Source organism: Mobula birostris, chromosome 22 (assembly GCF_030028105.1).
Source record: "Mobula birostris isolate sMobBir1 chromosome 22, sMobBir1.hap1, whole genome shotgun sequence".
Lineage (NCBI taxonomy): Eukaryota > Metazoa > Chordata > Chondrichthyes > Myliobatiformes > Myliobatidae > Mobula > Mobula birostris.
Window position 1 is genome coordinate 14,979,514 of NC_092391.1, and position 23,783 is coordinate 15,003,296.

The 23,783-nt window shown below is 38.5% G+C and overlaps 1 protein-coding gene across 3 annotated transcripts in view; it reads left to right on the top strand.

Moving 5' to 3' along the window:
• Positions 1–23,783, top strand: part of ak8 (adenylate kinase 8) — a 166,700-nt gene that overhangs the window by 56,783 nt on the left and 86,134 nt on the right. For all 3 annotated transcript variants that reach the window (XM_072240089.1, XM_072240092.1, XM_072240091.1), the window contains exons 6-8: positions 8,411–8,492; positions 20,568–20,639; positions 22,000–22,200. In XM_072240089.1, the coding sequence (XP_072096190.1) occupies positions 8,411–8,492; positions 20,568–20,639; positions 22,000–22,200 (355 nt within the window). The remainder of the gene's footprint in view (positions 1–8,410; positions 8,493–20,567; positions 20,640–21,999; positions 22,201–23,783) is intronic.

The following is a 23,783-nucleotide window of genomic DNA, read 5'->3' on the forward strand; positions in this document are numbered from 1 at the left end:
TGTATTATTTGGCTATTTTTAAAATTATTTGACATGATTTGTACTTTTTTGTCCATTGGATGTTTGTTGGTTTTTGTTGTGTGTGGTTTTTCATGGATTCCATTGTGTTTCTTTGTTTTGTGGCTGCCTGCAAGACGATGAATCTCAAGGTTGTATACAGTATACATACTTTGATAATAAATTTACTTTGAACTTTGGACCTTAAAGTTGGTGTTGGAGGAGGGAGTTACAACATCTTCATTAGCCAGCATGAGCTGTAGCTTAACCTATTCCAACTATATGTAAGTAGGAATGCTCAGCATATCGGCTATATATGCTGAGTCAGGTTCTAAGTGCAGTGTATCAAAAGGCAGTCTTGTTCCACCCAAGCAGTGACAGACTTCTTCATCCCCTTGCAGCAACACCTACTGCCTACTGGTTGCTTCCTTCCCAGTGGCTGTCAAAGTTACAACAGTCCTTGACCCATTTGCCTCTTGCAGATACCATTGTTTTGTACACAACTAAACTAAGTAGATCGCCAATGTTGTCTTCCTTACTGAATCATCAGTCAGCAAGGGACCACCAAATAATTTAAACAATACTTGCTTTTCTTTGTAGCCAGACTATCACTGGCTGTCAACTGAAAACAGTTGTTCAGTTTGAAAGGGCTACTACTCTATAGTCATTCAAAAAAGTAGGATTATAAATATATATGAAAAGTACTCAGGGGCTATCACAGTATTTTATCAATAATATTTTGACTCCTAATCACACTGAAAAGCAAGTGCAAATTTAATTGTCACAATTTTATGTGAATCTTTTGAAGAGGTGACTAGAAGGATTGACAGGGCAGTACGGTGGATGTTGTTTATGTGGAATTTAACACATTTTAACAAGGATTTTGACAAGGTCATTGGGTGTAGTTCAAGTGGAGGTCCACTTGATAGACAGATCCAAAAGATAAGATTACATGGGATCCAGGGTGAGCTAGCTTGATGGATACAAAATTAGCTGGGTGGAAAGTGTTAAATTGTTTTTCAGATTAGAGGGGTATGACAGTGATGTGCTGCAGGGGTCAGTGCTGAGCTCCCTTTTGTTTGTTATATCCAATAACAATTTGAATGAGAATATAGGTGGCCTGAAAATCCATGGTGTGGTGGACAATGAAGTGTTGTGGGGTTTGTCTAAAGTAAAGTCTAAGATCAACTGGGAAAGTGGGCAAACAAATAGATGGAATTTAATTTGGACAAGTGCAAAGTTATGTATTTTAGGAAGGTAAACCAGGGTAGGACTTGCACTGAAAATGGCAGCCCTGGGGAGTTGCAAGAACAGAGAGACTTAGGGTTAGAAGTACATAGTTCAATGTAAGTGGCCACACAGGTAGACAGGGTGATGCAGAAGGCCTATGGCATGTTTGACTTCATTGAAAGGAATATTGGGTCCAAGAGTTAAGAGTTAAGATGCCATGTTACAGCTGTACGGTTGCTGAGACCACGTCTGGAATATTATATGCATTTCTAGTCACCATACTGTGCGAACACTCTGATTAGGTTAGAGAGACCATAAGACTCGGAGCAAAATTAGGCCATTCGGCCTATCGAATTTGCTCCACCATTTCACCATGGCTGATTTATTATCCCTTTCAACCCCATTCTCCTGCCTTCTCCCTGTAACCTTTGATGCCCTTACTAATCAAGAACATATCAACCTCCACTTTAAATATACTTAATGACTTGGCCTTCTCAGTCAATTGTGGCAATAAATTCTAAAGAGTCAGCATCCTCTAGCTAAAGAAATTCCTCCTCATCTTTGTTCTAAAGGGACGTCCTTGTATTCTGAAGCTGTGCCCTCTTGTCCTAGACTCACACACTATAGGGAACATCCCCTCCATGTCCATTCTATCTAGGCCTTTCAATGGGTTTCAATGAGATCCCTTCTCATTCTTCTAAACTTCAGCGAGTACAAGCCTAGAGCCATTAAGTGTTCCTCATCTGTTAACCTTTTCATTCCCAGTTAACACTCTTCTGGACTCAATCTGAGAGAGTGCTGAAAAGATTCACAAGAATGTTGCTGGAACTGGAGGGCTTGAATTATGAGGAGATGTTGGATATGTGGTCCTATTTACCAAGAGTGAAGGATGCTGAGGTTTACAAAAATGTGATGAGAATAAATAAGCTAGATAAGTCTTTTTCCCAAGACAAAGGTTTAAGATAAGAGGGAAAAGATTTTAAAGGGAACTGAGTGGCAACTTATTCACATGGGAGGGTGCATTGGATACATGGAATGTGCTGCCAAAAGAAGTGATAAAGGCAGGTACAATTACAACATTTAAAAGGCATTTGGACGGGTTTGTGGATAAGAAAAGTTTAGAAGGAGATGGCAAATACTGGCAGATGGGGCTCTATCAGGAAGACACCCTGGCTGACATGGATGAATTTTTCTGTACTGTATAGCTCTATGACTCTAACTCAACTGCACAGTAATTATTTTCATTTTGTTTTTAAGGGCACAGTACATCTCTCACCATATTCTCCAAAGTAGACTGTAGAATGATGATGCCGTATATAATAACACCATGCTGAAAATGGACCCTCCCACCTTTCATTTACCCATAGCGCTGTGCTGACTGCTAGTGAAAACCACACATTGTTTTTCTCTTTCAGAAGCTTTGCCCCTGGACTCTTCATCTCTGTGCTGCTTAGCAGCGCTATCTTTTGGCCTTCCTCCTACCAGAACCTTGATATGTTCACTCATGTTGGTGCTTCACCACATGCACAATCACCTGCATCATTCTGTCGCATACAGCGTGCCCAGTCTCTGTTCTGGTGCTTTAAACAGTGGGGGGCAGAGAGACAGACAGACCGAGTGCTCCATTTATTTTTACCATCCCTTCCATCTCGGTAACTTAAAACATACTTGTTCTCTCACTTTGATGTATCTTCTTTTTCTTTTTGCACAGAAACGGCCCTAACTAATAAGTATCTCCAGTATTTAATATTTTTATTGCAGATTTCCAATCTCTGCAGTTTTCTTTTGCTTTTGAAAAATTCAAAGTACATTTGTCAAAGGGGAGAAAGAATGAAAGTACAAAGAAGCTGAAAGTTCAACAAAACTTTTGAAAAATTAAGCTGGTGAAAAGAGTAGATATTTTAAATCACAAGCAAGAGAAAATCTGCAGATGCTGGAAATCCAAGCAACACACATGCAAAATTCTGGAGGAACTCAGCAGGCCAGGCAATATCTATGGAAAAAACTACAGTAAACATTTCAGGCCGAGATCCTGAGGCAGGACCCTCAATCCAGCATTTTGTATGTGTTGCTTGGGAACCCATGCCTTAGATGCTATAACATAAAATTAAACATTTCAGAGAACATGGTAGCAAGGCAAAAAGTAGAAAGGTGATAGGTAAATGTGTGGCTGTAGGGCTTGTGCAGGTGAGAAGGCTTCAAGTACATGGTTCATTGGGCTGTCCTTCAGGGCAAGTGGGACATGTACAGGAAGGATCTGAAGGAACACCAATATTCTTGCTGGGAGGTTTTCTACTGTGTCTTGGGAGGGTTAGTTGACAGAGGTGTAGGAACCAGAAAAGTATGTCAGCAAATGGAAGGACTGAGGGAAAGGTAGGTGTTTGGTCAAGTAAAGCTGAAAGGAAGGACAGGTTGAGCCAGGTTAATAAACACAATGTGGCTTATGAGCTGATGTGTAATTATTTCAGTGTAAAGATTATTGCAGGTAAGACTGATGAATTTAGGGCTTGGAATAGTATATGTTGTAGCCATTACAGAGACTTGGTTGAGAGAAAGGCAGGACTGGCAGCTGAATGTTTCAGGCGCGATAGGGGAGGGTATAAAAGAGTTGGGTGACTTGCATTACTGAATATCACAGTTGCAGTTATAGAAAACATCATGATGGCTAATCCAGTGAGGCAATATAGGGTAGAGTTCTAGAAAAATAAATGAACTGTCAAGCAATCACTATGATGGAGTTAACTATTGGCTTTACAATAGCTCAGATAGAGAAATGGAGAAATAAGTAGATTATGGAAAAATATAAATACAACAGGGTTGTTATAGTGGATATGTTTAAGTCAGTACTTTGGATTCACCAAGAAAGTAGACGTAACAGATAGTGAGATCAAGAAAGGGAGTGTTGCTATCAAGAAAGGGGAAATATTGGGGAACTTTAAGTTGGATAAGTCCCCTGGGTCTGATGGGTTACCTTAAGTTATTGAGGGGAGATTGCTGGGGCCATGATAAAGATCTTTATATGCTCTTCAGTCACAGGCAAGGTCTGAGAGGACTGAAGAATAGGCACTGTTGTTCTTTTGTTGAAGAAAGGCAGTGGGGACAATCAGGAAATTATAGCCTGGTGAGCCTCAAGTTCCATTTAAATTATTGGAGAAGGATTTGAAGGATCTAGTTGCATTTGAAAAAAACAGATTTATTCCAAAAGTCACCATGCCTTACAAACGTAATTGAGTTGTTTTTAAGGAGCTGATGAAAATAATTGGTGAGGGCGGAGTAGTGGATGTTGTTTACATGGACTTTAGTAAAACATTTGACAAGGTCCTGAAGGAATGCTAATCCAGAAGATTAAGGTACATGAAATTCAGAGACCTGGTAGGTTGTATTAAATATTGGCATGGTCATAAAAGATAGAGGGTAGTCATGGAGGGGTGTTACTCTGACTGAAGGTTGTAACCAGTGGTATTTCACAAGAATCAGTCCTGGGGCCTCAGTTGTAAAAGTAATTTGGAGGAAAAGGTAAATGACACAAAAATTAATGGATTGTGGTGAGCGAGGAAGGTTGTCAAAATATTCAGCAGGATATCAACCAACTGGAAATGTGGACAGAAAGATAGTAAGGTGAGACATCTCACTTTGGAAGATCAGATACAATAGGAAAGTGTACAGTAAAAGGCAAGACCTTTAGGAGCACTGATGTACAGAGAGATCTTGCAATGCAATTGCTCCCTGAAAATGACAACAGAAGTAGATAGGTGGTAAAGTAGTCGCAGAGCATACTTGCCTTCATGGGTCAGCATTGAGTATAAAAGCCTGGAAATCATGTTCCTGTTGTATAAAACTTTGGTTAAGCCACATTTAAAGTATTGTGTGCACTTCAGGATGCCACATTATAGAAAGGATGTGGAGGACTTGGAGAGGGTGCAGAAGAGGATGCTGCCTAGATTGGAGAGTATTAATTATAGCGAAAGGCTAGACAAATGTAGATTGTTTTCTCTTGAGTATTGGAGGTTGAGGGGTAAACTCAAATAGATAATCAGAGTCTTTTTCCCAGGGTAGAAATGTCAGTAACTGAATGGTATACCTTTAAGCTGAGAAGGGGAAAGTTTAAAGGAGGTTCATGAGGCAAGCTTTTTTAAACTATTGAGCGGATGCTTGGAATATTCTGCCTGGGGAAGTGATGGAAACAGATAGAATAGCAAAGTTTAAGAGGCATTTAGTGGCGCGTGGCCAAATGGTTAAGTTGTCGATCTAGTGATCTGAAGGTCGTTAGTTCAAGCCTCAGCTGAGGTAGCGTGTTGTGTCCTTGAGCAAGGACATATTGCTCTGTGACGACACCGGTGCCAAGCTGTATCGGCCCTAGTGCCCTTCCCTTGGACAATGTCGGTGGCGTGGAGAGGGGAGACTTGCAGCATGGGCAACTGCCAGTCTTCCATACAACCTTGCCCGGGCCTGCGCCCTGGAAACCTTCCAAGGCGCAAATCCATGGTCTCACAAGACTAATGGATGCCTATATATAAGAGGCATTTACACAGGCACATGAACAGGCAGGAAATGAAGGAATATAGACCACATACGAGCAGATGGGATTAGTTAAGGTTGGCATTATGATCAACATAGACATTATGGGTCAAAGTACCTGGTCCTGTGTTGTACTGTGTTCTACATTCTGTGTTCTTAAAAAAATGCTAGAAAAAGTAGCATACACCCAGACATTATTGAAATGAAATGCCATAAGAAGACTGTTATACAAATCAATTTTCAGAGTATTTTTGGAAAGGATTGGGATGTGGGGCGTCGGTGATTTGTTGGTGACTTGTACAGTAATGTTACTTATACACTGATATATAGTATTTTTCTGATATAAATAGGCATGATAGAATTCAGTTTATTTTTTACTTTGTACATTTGTTGTATTTGCTAAAATTTACATGAAGCAACCAAGTAGTTAAATATAATAGCGCATTTTTAATGGAATACATGGAGTTCCAATCTTGAATTGATTTTACTTTAATTAATCACCTGCAACTTGTAAGGGAAAAGCTAAACATACCTTAATATACTCTTGTATTCTTCTTCCATTTCCCAAACTAACCTCTTACCTCTTCTCCTCATCTGCCTATCACTTTCTCCTGATAACACACGTCAAATTTGCTGGAGAACACAGCAGGCCAGGCAGCATCTCTAGGAAGAGGTACAGTCGACGTTTCAGGCCGAGACCCTTCGTCAGGACTAACTGAAGGAAGAGCTAGTAAGAGATTTGAAAAAAGAGATGTTTTCAAATCTCTTACTATCTCTTCCTTCAGTTAGTCCTGAGGAAGGGTCTCCGCCCGAAACGTCGACTGTACCTCTTCCTAGAGATGCTGCCTGGCCTGCTGCGTTCTCCAGCAAAATTGATGTGTGTTGCTTGAATTTCCAGCATCTGCAGAATTCCTCGTGTTTACTTTCTCCTGATGCCCGTTCTTCTTCCCTTTCTCCCATGATCCACTCTCCTCTCCTATCAGGTTTCTCCTTCTCCAGCCCTTCACCTTTCCCACCTATCTGGTTTCACCTATCACCTTCTAGCTTGTCCTCTTTTCCCTCCCTCACCTTTTTATTCTGGCATCTTCCCCCTTCCTTTCCAGTCCTAATGAAGGTTTCTGGCTGAAACATCAACTTTTTATTTATTTTTGTAGTTGCTGCCTTACCTGCTGTTCCAGCACCTGCAGAATCTCCTGTGTTTAAAATCTACTTTAAAATGTACCTTAAACCCAAGAATTGTTTTTGCAGAAAACTGAAATATCCAAAAGAGGGACAGCTTTATTTTTCGAAGCAGCTTGCGCGCTGAGGATACCACACTACACAATTGAATTGTATAGTGCCACGTAGAAGCAGCCCCTCCACTATTACATGGGGATAAATTAGCCACATGATACTCTTCATAAATAAATATGCTTCTTCCAAGTTTCTACCTTTTGGAATCATTTATTCTAAGGAAGGAGTCTTGAGCATTACTTGATGAAGTAACAGTTGAATAAACTTAATTTTGTGTGTTGAGCATACTGATGATACACAGCTTGCTTTTGTAATGAACTATATGAGCTAATTGGAACTTATATTAATAAGTTCTTTTATACCCTTATTTCTCCATCACTTGTTTCAGCAAGTATCTTTGGTATTGTGAAAAAGCAACGTGATCTTTATCTGTCATGGCTCGGGCATTCTGAACACTGGAATTTTAATAAAGAGTGCTCTAGAGATAATATTTAGTCCTATAAATGTGGATTTTGAAAGAATGTAGTCTGATAATACATTTACATTTACTTTAACAAGGGCATGTGGGAAATGACTATTTCTAGTTCTGTTATAGTATGTAGTCCTAAGAGTAAGTGTTCCATTAGTAAGGTGCTTTCATTTGTAACTAACGAGCCTGAGCATTATGCTGATTGTTTTACTCCTGACTTGACTCTTTAATCCTTTGCTTTTTCCTATTCATCAAACTTTAGTTGAATTTACTTCCCTTTCATTTAAGTAATATAAATGACTTACATATTAGACTGATTCAGCATGATGAGTTTATATTTTACTTGCACCTGAATTTGCAGTGGCAAAATCTGCAAGCAAAAGTCTGCTGCAAAACCAATGAAGACATAAAATGACTTACAAAGTGGAGTTTCATTGTAAAAATGTCTTGAAACTTGAAAAACTTTTGCTGAATTCCACCTGAGAATAATATATATGATAATCCACTCCATCTGCAAGTTGTTGTAGAGGTCTCTTTGTTCTTGGTTTCTGAAGCTTTTTCCAGTGCCTGCAAAATTAAGTATAGATATACTATGAAAGAGCTTGGCATATGATGAATTACATAAACTGACATATATCAGAATCAGCTTTATTATCACTGACATATGTTGTGAAATTTATTGTTTTGTGGCAGCAGTAGAGTGCAGGACATAAAATTACTATAAGTTACTAAACTAAATCGTGAAATGAGGAATAGCGAGGTAGCGTTCATGAGTTCATGGAACATTCACAAATCTAATGCTGGAGGGGAAGAAGCTGTTCCTAAACCATTGTGTATATCAGAATAGATATACACCACATGGACTGCATTAATTCAAGGAAGCAGTTCCCCGTCATCTTCGCAAGTATCATTCGAGATGGGGAATAAATGAAGACTTGGCTTTTTTGTTGTTTGTTATCTCAGGGCTGGGTGTTGGTGGACTTCCCCAGAACACGGGAGCAGGCAATGGCAATACAAGAAATAGGAATTGCACCTGAACATGTTGGTAAGTTGTAAATGAGATGGATATGAGTTTAAAACAAAGTCCTAAGAAGCTGACCTTGGTTGTAGAGCAGTACCATTTCAGATTGTTTCCATCCAGACAAAATAATTTAATTCAATATTTTTTTCCAAATTATCTATTAGTCTTCAATGGTTTAGATGCACGCTATAATGTTCTACCCTCCCCTGTTCTCCCCTGTGAATGTTCTTTCCAAATATCTCTAAGTCAACAAATTATTATTAAAATATAAATCATTACTATGAAATTTAATTTCTGCTAGTTTGTCTACTTATTTGTACACTTTTTTGTTGGTGTAATGACTTTATTAGTTCCTCATGAATTTTAGAAAGCAATGTAAATTTGGATCACTTGTTTCTTCATTACCCAGCTAATGTACAAAACACTAAAAAATAATTTAGAAAATCCTTACCAATTAACTGTTCTTTTTGGGTAAAGGAATGCTATTGTAAATATATCTTTCTACAGACATATTGATCGAATGGAATTCAGATATTAACAATCACTTTGTTCTGATTAAGGAGTCTATTGACAAAAATAATAGTTGCTGCTGTCTCAATCGAAAGTCAGGAACATAATTACAAAAAAGTAAAGTGAAATTGAATCAGTTGGCAGATGCATGGGGAAAGAATGGACACTGGGGTAGAAAACTTCCATATCAGCAGGCAATTTTTGGATATGTAATTAGCCAGAAAGACCAAAAACACAAGAGCACAGGTAAATAGGAGCAGGAGTTGGTCACCAGGTTCCTCAAGCCAACCCCATCATTCAATATGATCAGCATCAACTAGATAAACACCTTACGTAATCTGTAATTTTTAAGCTGTTATTTATACATATGGTGGTCACAAAGTGTGTAACATAACAGTTAGCATAACACTTTACTGTGCCAGCGACACAGGTTCAATTCATGCCACTGTTTGTAAGGAATTTGTACATTCTCCCTGTGAAATGTGGGCTTCCACTGGGTGTTCCAATTTCCTTCCACATTCGAAAGTCATATGGATTAGGGTTAGTAAGTTGTGCGCATGCTGTATTGGCACTGGGCTCAGTATGATCAATTCCTTTTCTGAGCCAATTCCCTATACCCCTCACTTACACAGTCTTTACTTACTTATATATATTCACCTTCAATAAATTTAAAGATCTAGCTTCCACTACCTCCAGGGGCAGAAAATTCCAGTGACAATAAGAAATAAGACATAGGAGCAGAATTAGGCCATTTGGACCATCAAGCCTGCTCCACCATTCCATCATGGCTGATTTATTATCTCCCTCAACCCTATTCTCCTGCCTTCTTTCTGTAGCCTTTGGCGCCCTGACTAATCAAGAACCTGTCAACTGTAGCTTTAAATATACCCAATGACTTAGACTCCACAAGTCTCTGTGGCAATGAATTTCACAGATTCACTACCCTGTGGCTAAAGAAATTCTGTTCTAAATGGATATCCCTCTATTCTAAGGCTGTGCCCTTTGGTCCTAGACTTCCCCACTATAGGAAACATCCTCTCCACATCCACTCTATCTAGGCTTTTCAATGTTCAGTAGTTTTCAATGAGATCCCACTTCATTCTTCTAAACTCTGATGAGTACAGGCCCAGAACCATCAAACATTCTATAAACTTTAACCCTTTCATTCCCAGAATCATCCTTGCAAACCTCCTCTGAACCCTCTCCAATGCCAGCTTATCTTTTCTTAGAAGAAGGGCCCAAAACTGCTCACAGTACTCCATGTAGTCTGAACAATACCCTATAAAGCCTTGGCATTACATCCTTGCTTTTATATTCTAGTCCTCTTGAAATTAATGCTAACATTGCATTTGCCTTCCTTACCACCAACTCAACCTGCAAGTTAACCTGTAGGGAATTCCCAAATGCCTTTGAAATTTCTCCCCATTAAGAAAATAGTCTATGCCTTTATTCTTTCTAGCAAAGTGCATGAAAATACATTCCTCTACACTCCGTTCCATCTGCCACTTCTTTGCCCATTCTCCCAATCCGTTAAGTCCTTCTGTAGACTTCCTGCTTCCTCAAAACTATCTGTCCCTCCACCTATCTTTGTATCCTCCTCAACTGTGGTCACAAAGTTATCAATTTCTTCATCCAAATCATTGATATATAATGTGAAAAGAAGAGGTCTCAACACAGATCCCTGCAAAATACCACTTAGTCATTGGTAGCCAACCAAAAAAGGCCCCCTTTATTCTCACACTTTGCCTCCTGCCAATCAGCCAATCTTCTCTCCATGCTTGTATCTTTCCTGTAATACCTTGGGTCCTATATCTTGTTCAGCAACCTCATATGCAGCACTTTATTAAAGGCATTCTGAAAATCAAAGTAAACAACATCCACTGACTCTCTGTCTATCCTGCTTGTTATTTCCTCAAAGAATTCCAAGAGATTTGTCAGGAAAGATTCCCCTTAAGGAAATCACGCTGATTTTGGCCTACTTTATCATGTGCCTCCAGATAGCCTGATACCTCATCCTTAATAATGAGCACTAACATCAAGGGAGATGCAGTGGATGTTGTATATTTGGATTTTCAGAAGGCCTTTGACAAGATGCCACACATGAGGCTGCTTAACAAGATAAGAGCCCATGGAATTACAGGAAAGTTACATACGTGGATAGGGCGTTGGCTGATTGGCAGGAAACAGAGAGTGGGAATAAAGGGATCCTATTCTGGTTGGCTGCCGGTTACCAGTGGTGTTCCACAGGGATTAGTGTTGGGGCCGCTTCTTGTTACATTGTACATCAACGATTTGGATTATGGAATAGATGGCTTTGTGGCTAAGTTTGCTGACGATACGAAGATAGGTGGAGGGGCCGGTAGTGCTGAGGAAACGGAGAGTCTGCAGAGAGACTTGGATAGATTGGAAGAATGGGCAGAGAAGTGGCAAATGAAGTACAGTGTTGGAAAGTGTATGATTACGCACTTTGGCAGAAAAAATAAACGGGCAGACTATTATTTAAATGGAGAAAGAATTCAAAGTTCTGAGATGCAACGGGACTTGGGAGTCCTCGTACAGGATTCCCTTAAAGTTAACCTCCAGGTTGAGTCGGTAGTGAAGAAGGCAAATGCAATGTTGGCATTCATTTCTAGAGGAATAGAGTATAGGAGCAGGGATGTTATGTTGAGGCTCTATAAGGCGCTGGTGAGACCTTACTTGGAGTACTGTGGGCAGTTTTGGTCTCCTTATTTAAGAAAGGATGTGCTGACGTTGGAGAGGGTACAGAGAAGATTCACTAGAATGATTCCGGGAATGAGAGGGTTAACATATGAGGAACGTTTGTCCACTCTTGGACTGTATTCCTTAGAGTTTAGAAGAATGAGGGGAGACCTCATAGAAACATTTCGAATGTTAAAAGGCATGGACAGAGTGGATGTGGCAAAGTTGTTTCCCATGATGGGGGAGTCTAGTACGAGAGGGCATGACTTCAGGATTGAAGGGCGCCCTTTCAGAACAGAAATGCGAAAAAAATTTTTTAGTCAGAGAGTGGTGAATCTATGGAATTTGTTGCCACGGGCAGCAGTGGAGGCCAAGTCACTGGGTGTCTTTAAGGCAGAGATTGATAGGTATCTGAGTAGCCAGGGCATCAAAGGTTATGGTGAGAAGGCGGGACAGTGGGACTAAATAGGATAAAATGGATCAGCTCATGATAAAATGGCGGAGCAGACTCGATGGGCCGAATGGCCTACTTCTGCTCCTTTGTCTTATGGTCTTATGGATGTATCTATTCTGTGCATTCAAAATTGTTCCCAGAAACTCCAGCTATTGCTGTTCTGCTGTCAACTTCGAATCAACTTTAGCCATTCCTTTCACTCCACTGTATTACTAAAACGTTGAACTTTAGCTTCTCCCTCTCATGTTGCAAGGTTATTCTATCATATTATGCTCACTGTCCCCTAAGGATTCCTTTAACTTAAGCTCTCTAATCAGATTCGGTTGATTACACAACACTCAGTCTAGAATTGACGTTCTCCTAGTGGGCTCAGCCATAAGCTGCTCTAAAAAGGCACCTTGTAGACATCCCACAAATTCCCTCTCTAAGGATCCAGCACCAACCTGATTTTCCCAATCTACGTGCATATTGTATAGACCTTTTTACATGCCTTTTCTATCTCCCATTGTAATTTGTATCTCATATCCCAGGTACTGTTTGGAGACCTGTATATAACTCCCATCAGGGTCTTTGCAGTTTCCTAACTCTACTCCCAAAGAGCCTATATCTACAAATCCTGTGTCACCTCTTTCTAAGGATTTGTTTTCATTTTTACCAGCAGAACCACCCATGTCCTCTAGAGGTTTACTACCCTCTGAGAAAGGAAATTACTATGCACTGTAGTTTTAAGTGACCAGCCCCAATAAGGACACCTTTTAAAAGAAACAGTTAAATTAGTTTTAAAATATTTTCCTTTGTGAAAATACTGTCTACATGTGACTCTTGGCAGCAGAATGTGGAAATTGCACCTACCTCATCAGCACTAGAAAGTGCACTCTCCATTGCAGCTTAAGCACAGTGGCATAAACCAACCATGGAGAGAGAATACTAGGAGCTGGTCAGGTGAAACTGCCCAGGGAAAACAGGGAAAACTGCTTCCTACTCTCACAATGAAATTGCATGTGATGATCAAGACATTATGAATGGGCACATACTACAGGCACATGCAGTGATAGTATGCATTTGGAACTTTGCAATTTGTAGAACAGCAAAACTTTGCAGAAAACAGAACACTGATGTCACAAAAATTCTTATCACCTTAATTAGATTTAGTTGCTCTTTTGACCAAAGAGTTAAAAATGACAATCGTAGCAGCCTATTTTATACCCAATCCTCTGTCCTAAACATTCATTCTCTGAACCACTGACAAACAGTGGCTGCAGTGTGTGACGTCTGCAGCACTATGGCTCCATGCCCGAGTTCCTCCAATAGCACCTTGCACCAAGGAGGTCAAAAGCAGCAAGTACTTTGGACACTACCTACATGTTCTCTTCCACAATCTTCAGCTTGGGAAAATATTGCTGCTGCTTCACTGTTGCTTGAACTGCTTTCCCAACAGTACCATGGAAGCACCATCTTCTCTCATAGTCAGCATTGAACAATAGATGCTGGCCTTGCCAACACTACCCGATCCTGAAAAATGTAGAGGTTGAAAAAAAATTAATCCAATGTTTTCAGGCCTTTTGAAACATTACGTTTGATCTTTCTACAGACAATGTGTTTAGTAACTATGTACATTTTATTTTCTCCAGCTTAAGCAAATCAATGATAGAAATTACCATAAGACCATAAGATATGGGAGCAGAATTATGCCATTTGGCCCATTGAGTCTGCTCTGCCATTTCATCATGGCTGATCCAATTTTCCTCTCAGCCCCAATCTCCTGCCATCTCCCCATACCCCACCATGCCCTGATCAATCAAAAATCTATCAACCTCTGCCTTAAATATACATAAAGTCTGGGCCTCCACAGCTGCCTGTGACAACAAATTCCACAAATTCACCACTGTCTGGCTAAAAATTATGTGAATTAATTACGATACCTCTGATGGTTGAATGAAAATAATTTTTCTTAACTTTTAGGTAGTTTTCTGTTCAGTAATTTGTCAGAGATCAGAATGTTTTTTTCTCTTTGTATTCAATGAAAGTGCGGTGGAAGCTGGAATTTTTGATCTAATGCATTCCAGGCTTCAAAGAGCCCCATATTACATTAATGCATTGCCATTTCCCACCTTGACTGTCCTTATGGCTTATTTGATTGTGACCGACTAGTTAGTGTCAGTGCTCTGAATTTGGAGCCAGTTTGTGGAACTTGTGACTGTCGGAAATTGGCTTGAGACTGCTCAGACTGATTTCATTTAGGACCCTTAACAGCTGTCAGAGACTTTCATCCCATCTGTCTGGAGCTGAATTTAAAACTGGGCCAGTGTTAAAACCGAAGAGTATCACGCGGTCTGCTGGACAATGCCTTTGATTTAACCTCTGAAACTCTGCAAAATCATTTGTGTTTAGTTAAATATAAACATTGTGTCTACTTAGTGGTTCGATGAAATTAAGTTTGGTGCTGTCCCTTGAGGTGATAATTCAAGGAATTCCTATATACTGATTGAGGAATAGGAATGAGGAAAGCTGAAAATCCACAGGGAAGTCAATATATGAAAAAATTAATGATCTGTAGGAAGTCTAACCATGATCAGGGAACACTGAGTTATAAATATTGCATTCTAAGCTTGGATTTAATTGATTCCCACCATGAATGCCAGTAAGAAAAAAAAAAATCTTATAAAAGAAGGAGCAAATATATTCTTTGTTCTTGGTGTGTTTGCACTTCCATATTCAGTAAAATATACAAGAAAAACAATGCAACCTATGGCGCTGTACAGGTAGAGTCTGATTTATTGTAGGTTGAACCATATTGTACCCTTAATCAGTCCAATCCAAACAGTTATCTATTTATAAGTCTATGTGAGCATCCCAGTCCTGCTGGAGCCATCTGATTTCATTTCTTCTCAATGGTATTACAAATATACAATTCATTATTGCATTTCAATTAGAACAAAATTAACCTGACATGAAAAACAATATTAAATTATTAATACCTAGAAATTCATCCACTGCTGAGGCACTAAACTAGCTAGTATGTACTCACATCAGTACATTGTGCTTAGTCTCTAAAATTCAATGAACTGGTTTCAATGCAACATATTTTGGAGGCAGAGTAAAATGTGCTGATACGGCCATACAGTTGCCCAATGGAGCTGTTGAGAGTTAATTTGTTACAGTATTTTAATTGTGAGCGTGATGCTGATCTTTGGCTTTTACTTTTTAATCTTGCAAATTCTCCAAGTCTTAAGAATTGCTAGAAGATTAAGAACTGTTCATAACAATTACAAAATTTAAATTTAATTAATTGCATAACAAATTTGGATATTAACTTTAGCTTATATTGGTCAGAATATAAAATATTAGTTAGGAAAGTTACACATTGGAAGCCAAGATATGTTGAGAAAAATAATTAGAATATGATTGTTCTTACAAATCCCTAACTAGTTAAAGTCCATTTCATTACAGATAAGTATATCATGTGATTATCACAGTTCAAGAATTCAACAAGTTTAAAAAACATCTTTGAAGACTCTGTTATTGAATGAGAAGTTTCAAAGGAAAATAAAGCTTTGCCTAACTCCTCATAAACAGAATAATAGATTATAGCATCTTGTATTGATTTTTTCCACTCAGTAGGTGAATTTTAAAAGAGGGGAATTTTTGCAGATCAGATGTAACACAAAACTCAATTACATGATTGGTAAGAATACTTTAAAATATCCTGCCTCTATGGAAAATCATGGGGATGCACATTCAAATTCTTGATAACTTTTCCCCGTGGATGAGGTTGCAAGTTTGTTATGTTTTTATTTTGCTATCCTAGAGTGTCTGAAAAACATTTTGATCTACCTCCAGGAAATATTGTATTTTCAAATTCAGTCGTGCTTTTATTATCTTTTATTTTTGTTATATGCTGTGGCCCCTTCTCTCATTAATCCAACTATAAAAATGGCAAGTAAAATTAAATTACAAAGCAAAATATACTGTAGATCATTCTCAAAAGCTCCAGTGTTCTAGGAACTAAAGGAAAAGGGTGGCATCTCCACGTTACAATTCACCACAATATTTAAGACAAACATACAATTATCAAGTCAAGCCACTTCTTATTGTCATTTCAACCATAACTGCTGGTATAGAACATAGTAAAAATGAGACAGCGTTTTCCAGGACCATGGTGCTTCATGAAACAATACAAAAACTGCACTGAACTACTTAAGAAAAAACACAGAAACTACACTAGACTACAGACCTATCCAGGACTGCATAAAGTGCACAAAACAGTGCAGGCACTACAATAAATAAAAATAAATACTAACCAAGACAATAGGCACAGTAGAGGATACAGTAGGTTGGTGTCAGTTCAGGCTCTGGGTATTGATGAGTCTGATGGCCTGGGGGAAGAAACTGTTACATGGTGTGGTCGTGAGAGCCCGAATGCTTTGGTGCCTTTTTCCAGATGGCAGGAGGGAGAAGAGTTTGTATGAGGGGTGCATGGGGTCCTTCATAATGCTGTTTTTTTTGCGGATGCAGCGTGTGGTGTAAATGTCAGTGATGGCGGGAAGAGAGACCCTGATGATCGTCTCAGCTGACCTCACTATCCGCTGCAGGGTCTTGCGATCCGAGATGGTGCAATTTCCGAACCAGGCCGTGATGCAGCTGCTCAGGATGCTCTCAATACAACCTCTGTAGAATGTGGTGAGGATGGGGGGTGGGAGATGGACCTTTCTCAGCCTTCACAGAAAGTAGAGTCGCTGCTGGGCTTTCTTTGCTATGGAGCTAATGTTGAGGGACCAGGTGAGATTCTCCGCCAGGTGGACACCAAGAAATTTGGTGCTCTTAACGATCTCTACGGAGGAGTCATTGATGTTCAGCGGAGAGTGGTAGCTCCATGCTCTCCTGAAGTCAACAACCATCTCTTTTGTTTTGTTCACATTCAGAGACAGGTTGTTGGCTCTGGACCAGTCCGTTAGCTGCTGCACTTCCTCTCTGTATGCTGACTTGTCGTTCTTGCTGATGAGACCCACCACGGTCATGTCATCAGCGAACTTGATGATGTGGTTCAAGCTGTGTGTTGCAGCACAGTCGTGGGTCAGCAGAGTGAACAGCAGTGGACTGAGCACACAGCCCTGGGGGGCCCCTGTGCTCAGTGGGATGGTGTTGGAGACGCTGCTTCCAATCCGGACTGACTGAGTTCTCCCAGTCAGGTTATGAAAGTTGACATCCAGCAAGAGCCTTGTTCATTGCGTCCAAACACTGGATTTCTTGCTGAATTTGGACCTTAATCCTGCTATCAGCATTCAGACACACTGAAACATGTGGGTTGTCATCATATGAATCTACAAGTACTTTTGTAAAGTAGCATACCTGTCCTGCACCCAGGAGTATCACGTGCAGTACTGGTCACCAGGGTGTAATTAAGCTAGAGAGAGTGCAGACAAGGATGTTGCTAGCACTGGTGGGCTCAAGTCATGAGGAGAAACTACATAGGCTGGAATTGTTTCAGTACTGAAGGAGGTTGAAGAATGACCTTACAGAAGTTTATAAAATCATAAGGGGTTATTGGTTATTGGTTACTGCAATTATTGGTTCAGTAAGTTTAAGGTGCTGTTAGGGCATATTCTGGATTTAGGGTATAGAGCAAATATTAATTTCAGCAACCAATTTTCACTCCTGAATATGGATTGTGGATTAAATTCAAAACACAGCTCAGAACAGAAAATTGCAGACAACTAAACACCCACTTAAGTGATATATGTCTGCTTATGCCTGAATGCAACCAACAGCCCATTGCATGAATAGGACCTAGGGACAGGTTCGTGGATTAGACGGATGATATGAACTAAATGCAGGTAAAGAGGACAGCCTCAAGAAGATACCTTGGTTGGGGCAAAGCTTTATGTTGCTTTGAAACTTCTCGTTCAATAACAAATCCTTCAAAAAGAAAACTCCTTGCATTCTTTGAATTGTGATAGTTACATAAAATACTCATCTGTATTGTAATGAAGTTGGACAAGTTGATCTGAAGGGCCTGATTAACTCTAAAACATCGTTGGTGAAATAATTTAGAAATAAAACAAGAAATAGGTTGAAGGCAATAATTCAATGAAAGGTTGCTGTTGGTCTTGTTCCAATGTGATTGGGGTGGCATTGATCAAAGTTAATGAAAAGATAACTTCACTCAGGTGAATTGAAACTAATTGATTTGCTCTGTTGTTTTGCTAAAATTAGATAGGAGACAGCAATATAGCTACTTAAAAACTAGCCAGGTCCATTTAATGATATCATCAACAAAATCCATTTAATTGATTTTTTTGTGCAAATTATCTTCACTCATTAAATTTTGTTTTTTATCTAGTTAATCAGCTGTGCCTTGCTTGTCCAGAATATAACACTGGAAAGTTCTACTATTCATGTAATACTTAGAAAATCATAGAAACCATAGAAAAACTACAGCACAGAAACAGGCCTTTTGGCCCTTTTTGGCTGTGCTGAACTATTTTCTGCCTAGTCCCACTGACCTGCACACGGACCATATCCCTCCATACACCTCCCATCCATGTATCTGTCCAATTTATTCTTAAATGTTAAAAAAGAACCTGCATTTACCACCTCGTTTGGCAGCTCATTCCATACTCCCACTACTCTCTGTGTGAAGAAGCACCCCCCCACTGACCCCTTTAAACTTTTCCCCCCTCACCCTTAACCCATGTCCTCTGGTTTTTTTCTCCCCTTGCCTCAGTGGAAAAAGCTTGCTTGCATTCACTCTATCTATACCCATCATAATTTTATATACCTCTATCAAATCTCCCCTCATTCTTCTACGCTCCAGGGATTGAAGTCCTAACCTATTCAACCTTTCTCTGTAACTGGGTTTCTCAAGTCCCGGCAACATCCTTGTAAACCTTCTCTGCACTCTTTCAACCTTATTAATATCCTTCCTGTAATTTGGTGACCAAAACTGAACACAATACTCCAGATTTGGCCTCACCAATGCCTTATACAACCTCGTCATAACATTCCAGCTCTTATATTCAATACTTTGATTAATAAAGGCCAATGTACCAAAAGCTCTCTTTACGACCCTATCTACCTGTGACGCCACTTTTAGGGAATTTTGTATCTGTATTCCCAGATCCCTCTGTTCTACTGCACTCCTCAGTGCCTTACCATTTACCCTGTATGTTCTACCTTGGTTTGTCCTTCCAAAGTGCAATACCTCACACTTGTCTGTATTAAACTCCATCTGCCATTTTTCAGCCCATTTTTCCAGCTGGTCCAAGTCCTTCTGCAGGCTCTGAAAACCTTCCTCACAGTCCACTACACCTCCAATCTTTGTATCATCAGCAAATTTGCTGATACAATTTACCACATTATCATCCAGATCATTGATATAGATGACAAATAACAATAGACCCAGTACTGATCCCTGTGGCACACCAATAGTCACAGGCCTCCACTCTGAGAAGCAATTCTGTACTACCACTCTTTGGCTTCTTCCATTGAGCCAATGTCTAATCCAATTTACCACCTCTCCATGTATACCTGCGACTGAATCTTCCTAACTAACCCCCCATGCGGGACCTTGTCAAAGGCCTCACTGAAGTCCATAAGTTCTTTTTCATTGGTCACTCAAACAAAGATGAGCAAATTGCAATCTGTTGGCATTGCTCCTCCAGACAATCTCAGCCTTATTTTTCCAACTGCAGTAATGCTTCCCTTATGGTAATGATATAAGCATTATAACACTAACTTATTCCTTCTGTCTGTATGTAAAATTGAAGCATAATTTGGCAACTACTGTTAGATTAGAATTTTCAAACTTTATTGAACCATATGTAGTAAATTAAGAAGCTTATATAATGATATATTGTCATGGTTTACATATAACCTCAATGTAGTATTAAAATTCTCAAGGGTCTAGCTTCCCCTAGATACACCATATATATTTTGAGTACTTGATAGTTCAAATGGTGAGCGATATTTGCTCTCATATTCAGTACCAAAGGTGACTACCATATTAGTGAAAATTCCAGCATTAGCTCCAAGATTCATACTTAAAACATGTGATGATCTATTGCTGTTTTTAACCATTTCCATTGGCTCTACCCACATATTTAAAGAGTGGTTGCCACTTCTATTCCAACTCAGAAGAGATCAATTACCTAGCAGACTTGAACTGCCCGTATGGAGTCTGCTGAGTGTGTAATTTTAAAGTTGGCCTAAAAATTAATGCTTACAATTAATATAAAATAATCTTGGGTTGGGCTGGTGCATGTAGAATGGCATTCAATCTGCAAATGCTAGTCCTTGGAAGATTCAGAACAAATTTTTCTTCTTTGTTACAAACCTGCTCACTTTGTTAGTGTTTACTGTGCTTTAAAGCGAGTTCATTATGGGTTCTGCTTGATTAATGAGCTCATGTAATTCAACTACATTTCTTCTACCTTTAGTCATACTTGATGCTCCTGATACTGTGCTAATTGAGAGAAATTTGGGGAAAAGAATTGACCCAGAAACCAAAGGTAATATTGTACTTAATTGTTAACTCTCATACTTCTATAACCAAGTCCAACATTTTCATTGTTTCTTTTCTTATCCTCTGTATCTCATTTAAACTGCATTATTTTAACTTTAGACCCTGCAATTTTCTATGAGAAAACATTAATTGTTCTATTTGTCTTCTGATACATTGTAATTAATAGTATATTCAGTGGCATTTTGCAAAAATATTACAAGGAACATTAAAAGTATTTTCATATTAGGATAAGAAAATTTATAATGATGTTGTTAGCCCTAATGTGGAGGTGTCTAGTTCATTACACCCTGGGGAAAAGGAGATTAGTTAGTTTGCTGTTTATATTAACCTGTTATCACTAAGAATATCACAAGAGAACATTATCTAATATACAGAGCTTAATTTCAGTTTTTGACTACCTGTAAGTATCATTATCACCCCTGCCTACCAATTGTTCCAGAACAAACTTCCATGCAGAGATAATTTTTTCTCTACGGTGCTCACAGTTTCACAGCAACCTTTCAGTCCAATTTCAGTTCTGCCCAAAATTCTAGTCAAGTAATTATCTGCTTTATGACCAATGGCTGTGGCATTTTATTCACTCACTTCAGTAAAGATTTCCTCATCTTGCCTTCCTGTTTCTCCGGCATGGTCTAGTGTTGAAACACCAACACTCTCGCTAACCTGTCTGTCCTAGCTTAGCCATAGGTTCACATTGGGAATAACTCAAGTTTCTATTCCTTATCCTGCTGGTATCCCAGTATTATTGCCCATACTTTCTTTAAAATAAATAAGCATGTTCTTCATTGTCTCCAGTTTATTTTGTTAGAAGTAGGCTTGCATTTGTTATGATCCTAATTCCTCATCTTTAACTGTTTAACTGTTCTTATTTAAATCCTCACTTTAACAGATTTTCATTGTTCCACAATGATATTTATGACATCAGATATTTGACACCATTGCATCAAAATTAAATTGAATTGAAATATTTTCAAAATTTGGAGAGCAATTGGTCATTTTTGTATGTATAATTTTAGTTACTAATATTCAAAGCTGGTGGAATAAAATATTCTATGATCCTATAAGTATTTTAATAGTACTTTTTCTATTGTTCATTCATTTCAAATGCTGTATGTTTGCACTACCTTCATTATTAGCTGACTCAGATTTGAGTTTGCTATTGCAAATTTAATTGATCAAGAAGTATTTGTGATTGAAGAATAGGAAAAAATGCTGAAGTATTTTGACAAGTCTATTAGCATTTATAACTAAAGAACAGAGTGCAATTTTTTTTAAATGAAGTTGTTGATTCTTGATTTCAAATTTGATGCAAGCTTTGGATTTTTATCTTTGCTTCTCTACTTTAGAAATATATCATACAATTTTCAACTGGCCAACATCAACCAAGATACAGAATCGTCTGGAGAAACCTCCCGAGATAACTGAGGAAGAAACTGTAAAAAGATTATTGGAGTACCGCCGAGTCAGTCATGGGGTACTGAATAGCTACAGTAAAAAATACCATATCATTAATGCTGATCAGCCTAGTGTTGATGTTTTTTCACAAGGTAAGTAATATCGCAACGATTACTTAATTATAAGCAAAACTGCTAAACTATCATGATAGCTGCCATTTTGGTCGCAAGAGATATCATGGGTACATCCATTTGTTACAGATTGTCATATGTCTGGGAATTGATTTTAAATCTAGTCTAGGCTAAGAAGTGATTCCCTGGGGTATCAGTCTAATAGTCATCTACACTGATTTCCAATAGCGTTGATGACCATAAGAGTATAAAAATGTCTTGTTTTTCAATAAACAGATAAAATACATAATTGCACATAAATACCTTTTCAAGAGTATTACCTAGAAAGATACATTTGACACAGTAATCCTATTTTGCAGTGTTCAGAAGGAAATTCCTCATCCAGTGATTTTTTTTAATTCACATGGCAAAAGATCATGTAGGTACAGGTTACTCCTCCTTCCAGAAACTTGGGGATGTGACCCAGTAACAGCAGACTGTGAAACAAGATATGCTTAGCCATTCAAAATATTACTTTGTATTTTAATTCAGTAGGCCAGGTGCCTTTTAAAACTGCACCTCTTAAAATCAGATCATGTTCTTTGCATTCCTTATGATTTTTAAAGTGACAAAATGAAATCCTGTACAAAGTGAATGTGGATGTACACCAACATTGAAGCTTAGATGTATTTTTCTGGTTAGGATCACAGCACCGTGATGCTGGACATTCCTATCTATCACTTATTTATTTAGTTAGTTCAGACAGGAATTTTTAATGATTAGTAGCCAACCATCACTTGTTCACACTCCCTTGTTAGTAAAACCAATTAATAATTAAGGGTTAAGAATTAATCCATTTAATATACCACAACTAAAAGTTCTAAGAACAAAATTACAAGATGAATGATACCGACTGATTGACACCATTAGGCATATTATAAAAATATATTTTGAAAATAACTTCTTTACCGTGCCTATGGCCTGTTCTTCATCAAGTTATGGTATAGCTTGTACTGTTGTAACTATATGTTATAATTATGTGGTTTTTGTCAGTTTTTCAGTCGGTTTGTCTTGTGTTTCTGTGATATCACACCGGAGGAATAGTGTATCATTTCTTAATGCATGCATTACTAAATGACAATAAAAGAGGACTGCGTGTCCTCATAATCTAATCTAATCTAATCTTAACAAATTGGCATTTATGAAATTATAATTTAACTATGATAAAATAATACTAGAAAATGCAATCTGAAAATAAAAACTAAATCTGTATGTGTGTGTTTCATTATGAAGTGTGTACTAATAGTACTCAGAGAACAACAATAAAAGTTAGCAATGCTACATGAAGTCTATGGTTTTTCTTTGGAAATAGGTGTCCATTACCCATCTTAGTATTTGCAACCATATTAGACTACTGAACTTCATATTCCCATTTACCAATGGAAAACTTCCAATCAACATTAACATGAAAATTTAATATTGTTTTCTAAATTTTTGTTCTGCTTTTCAGCATATATTGTACTAAGTGGAGTGAAAGGAACAATTAATATATGTTAACTCAGTGTCCATGCAGGATAATTTTACATGTACTGCAAAGTCAAACCTGTCAGAATATGCTTGATTTC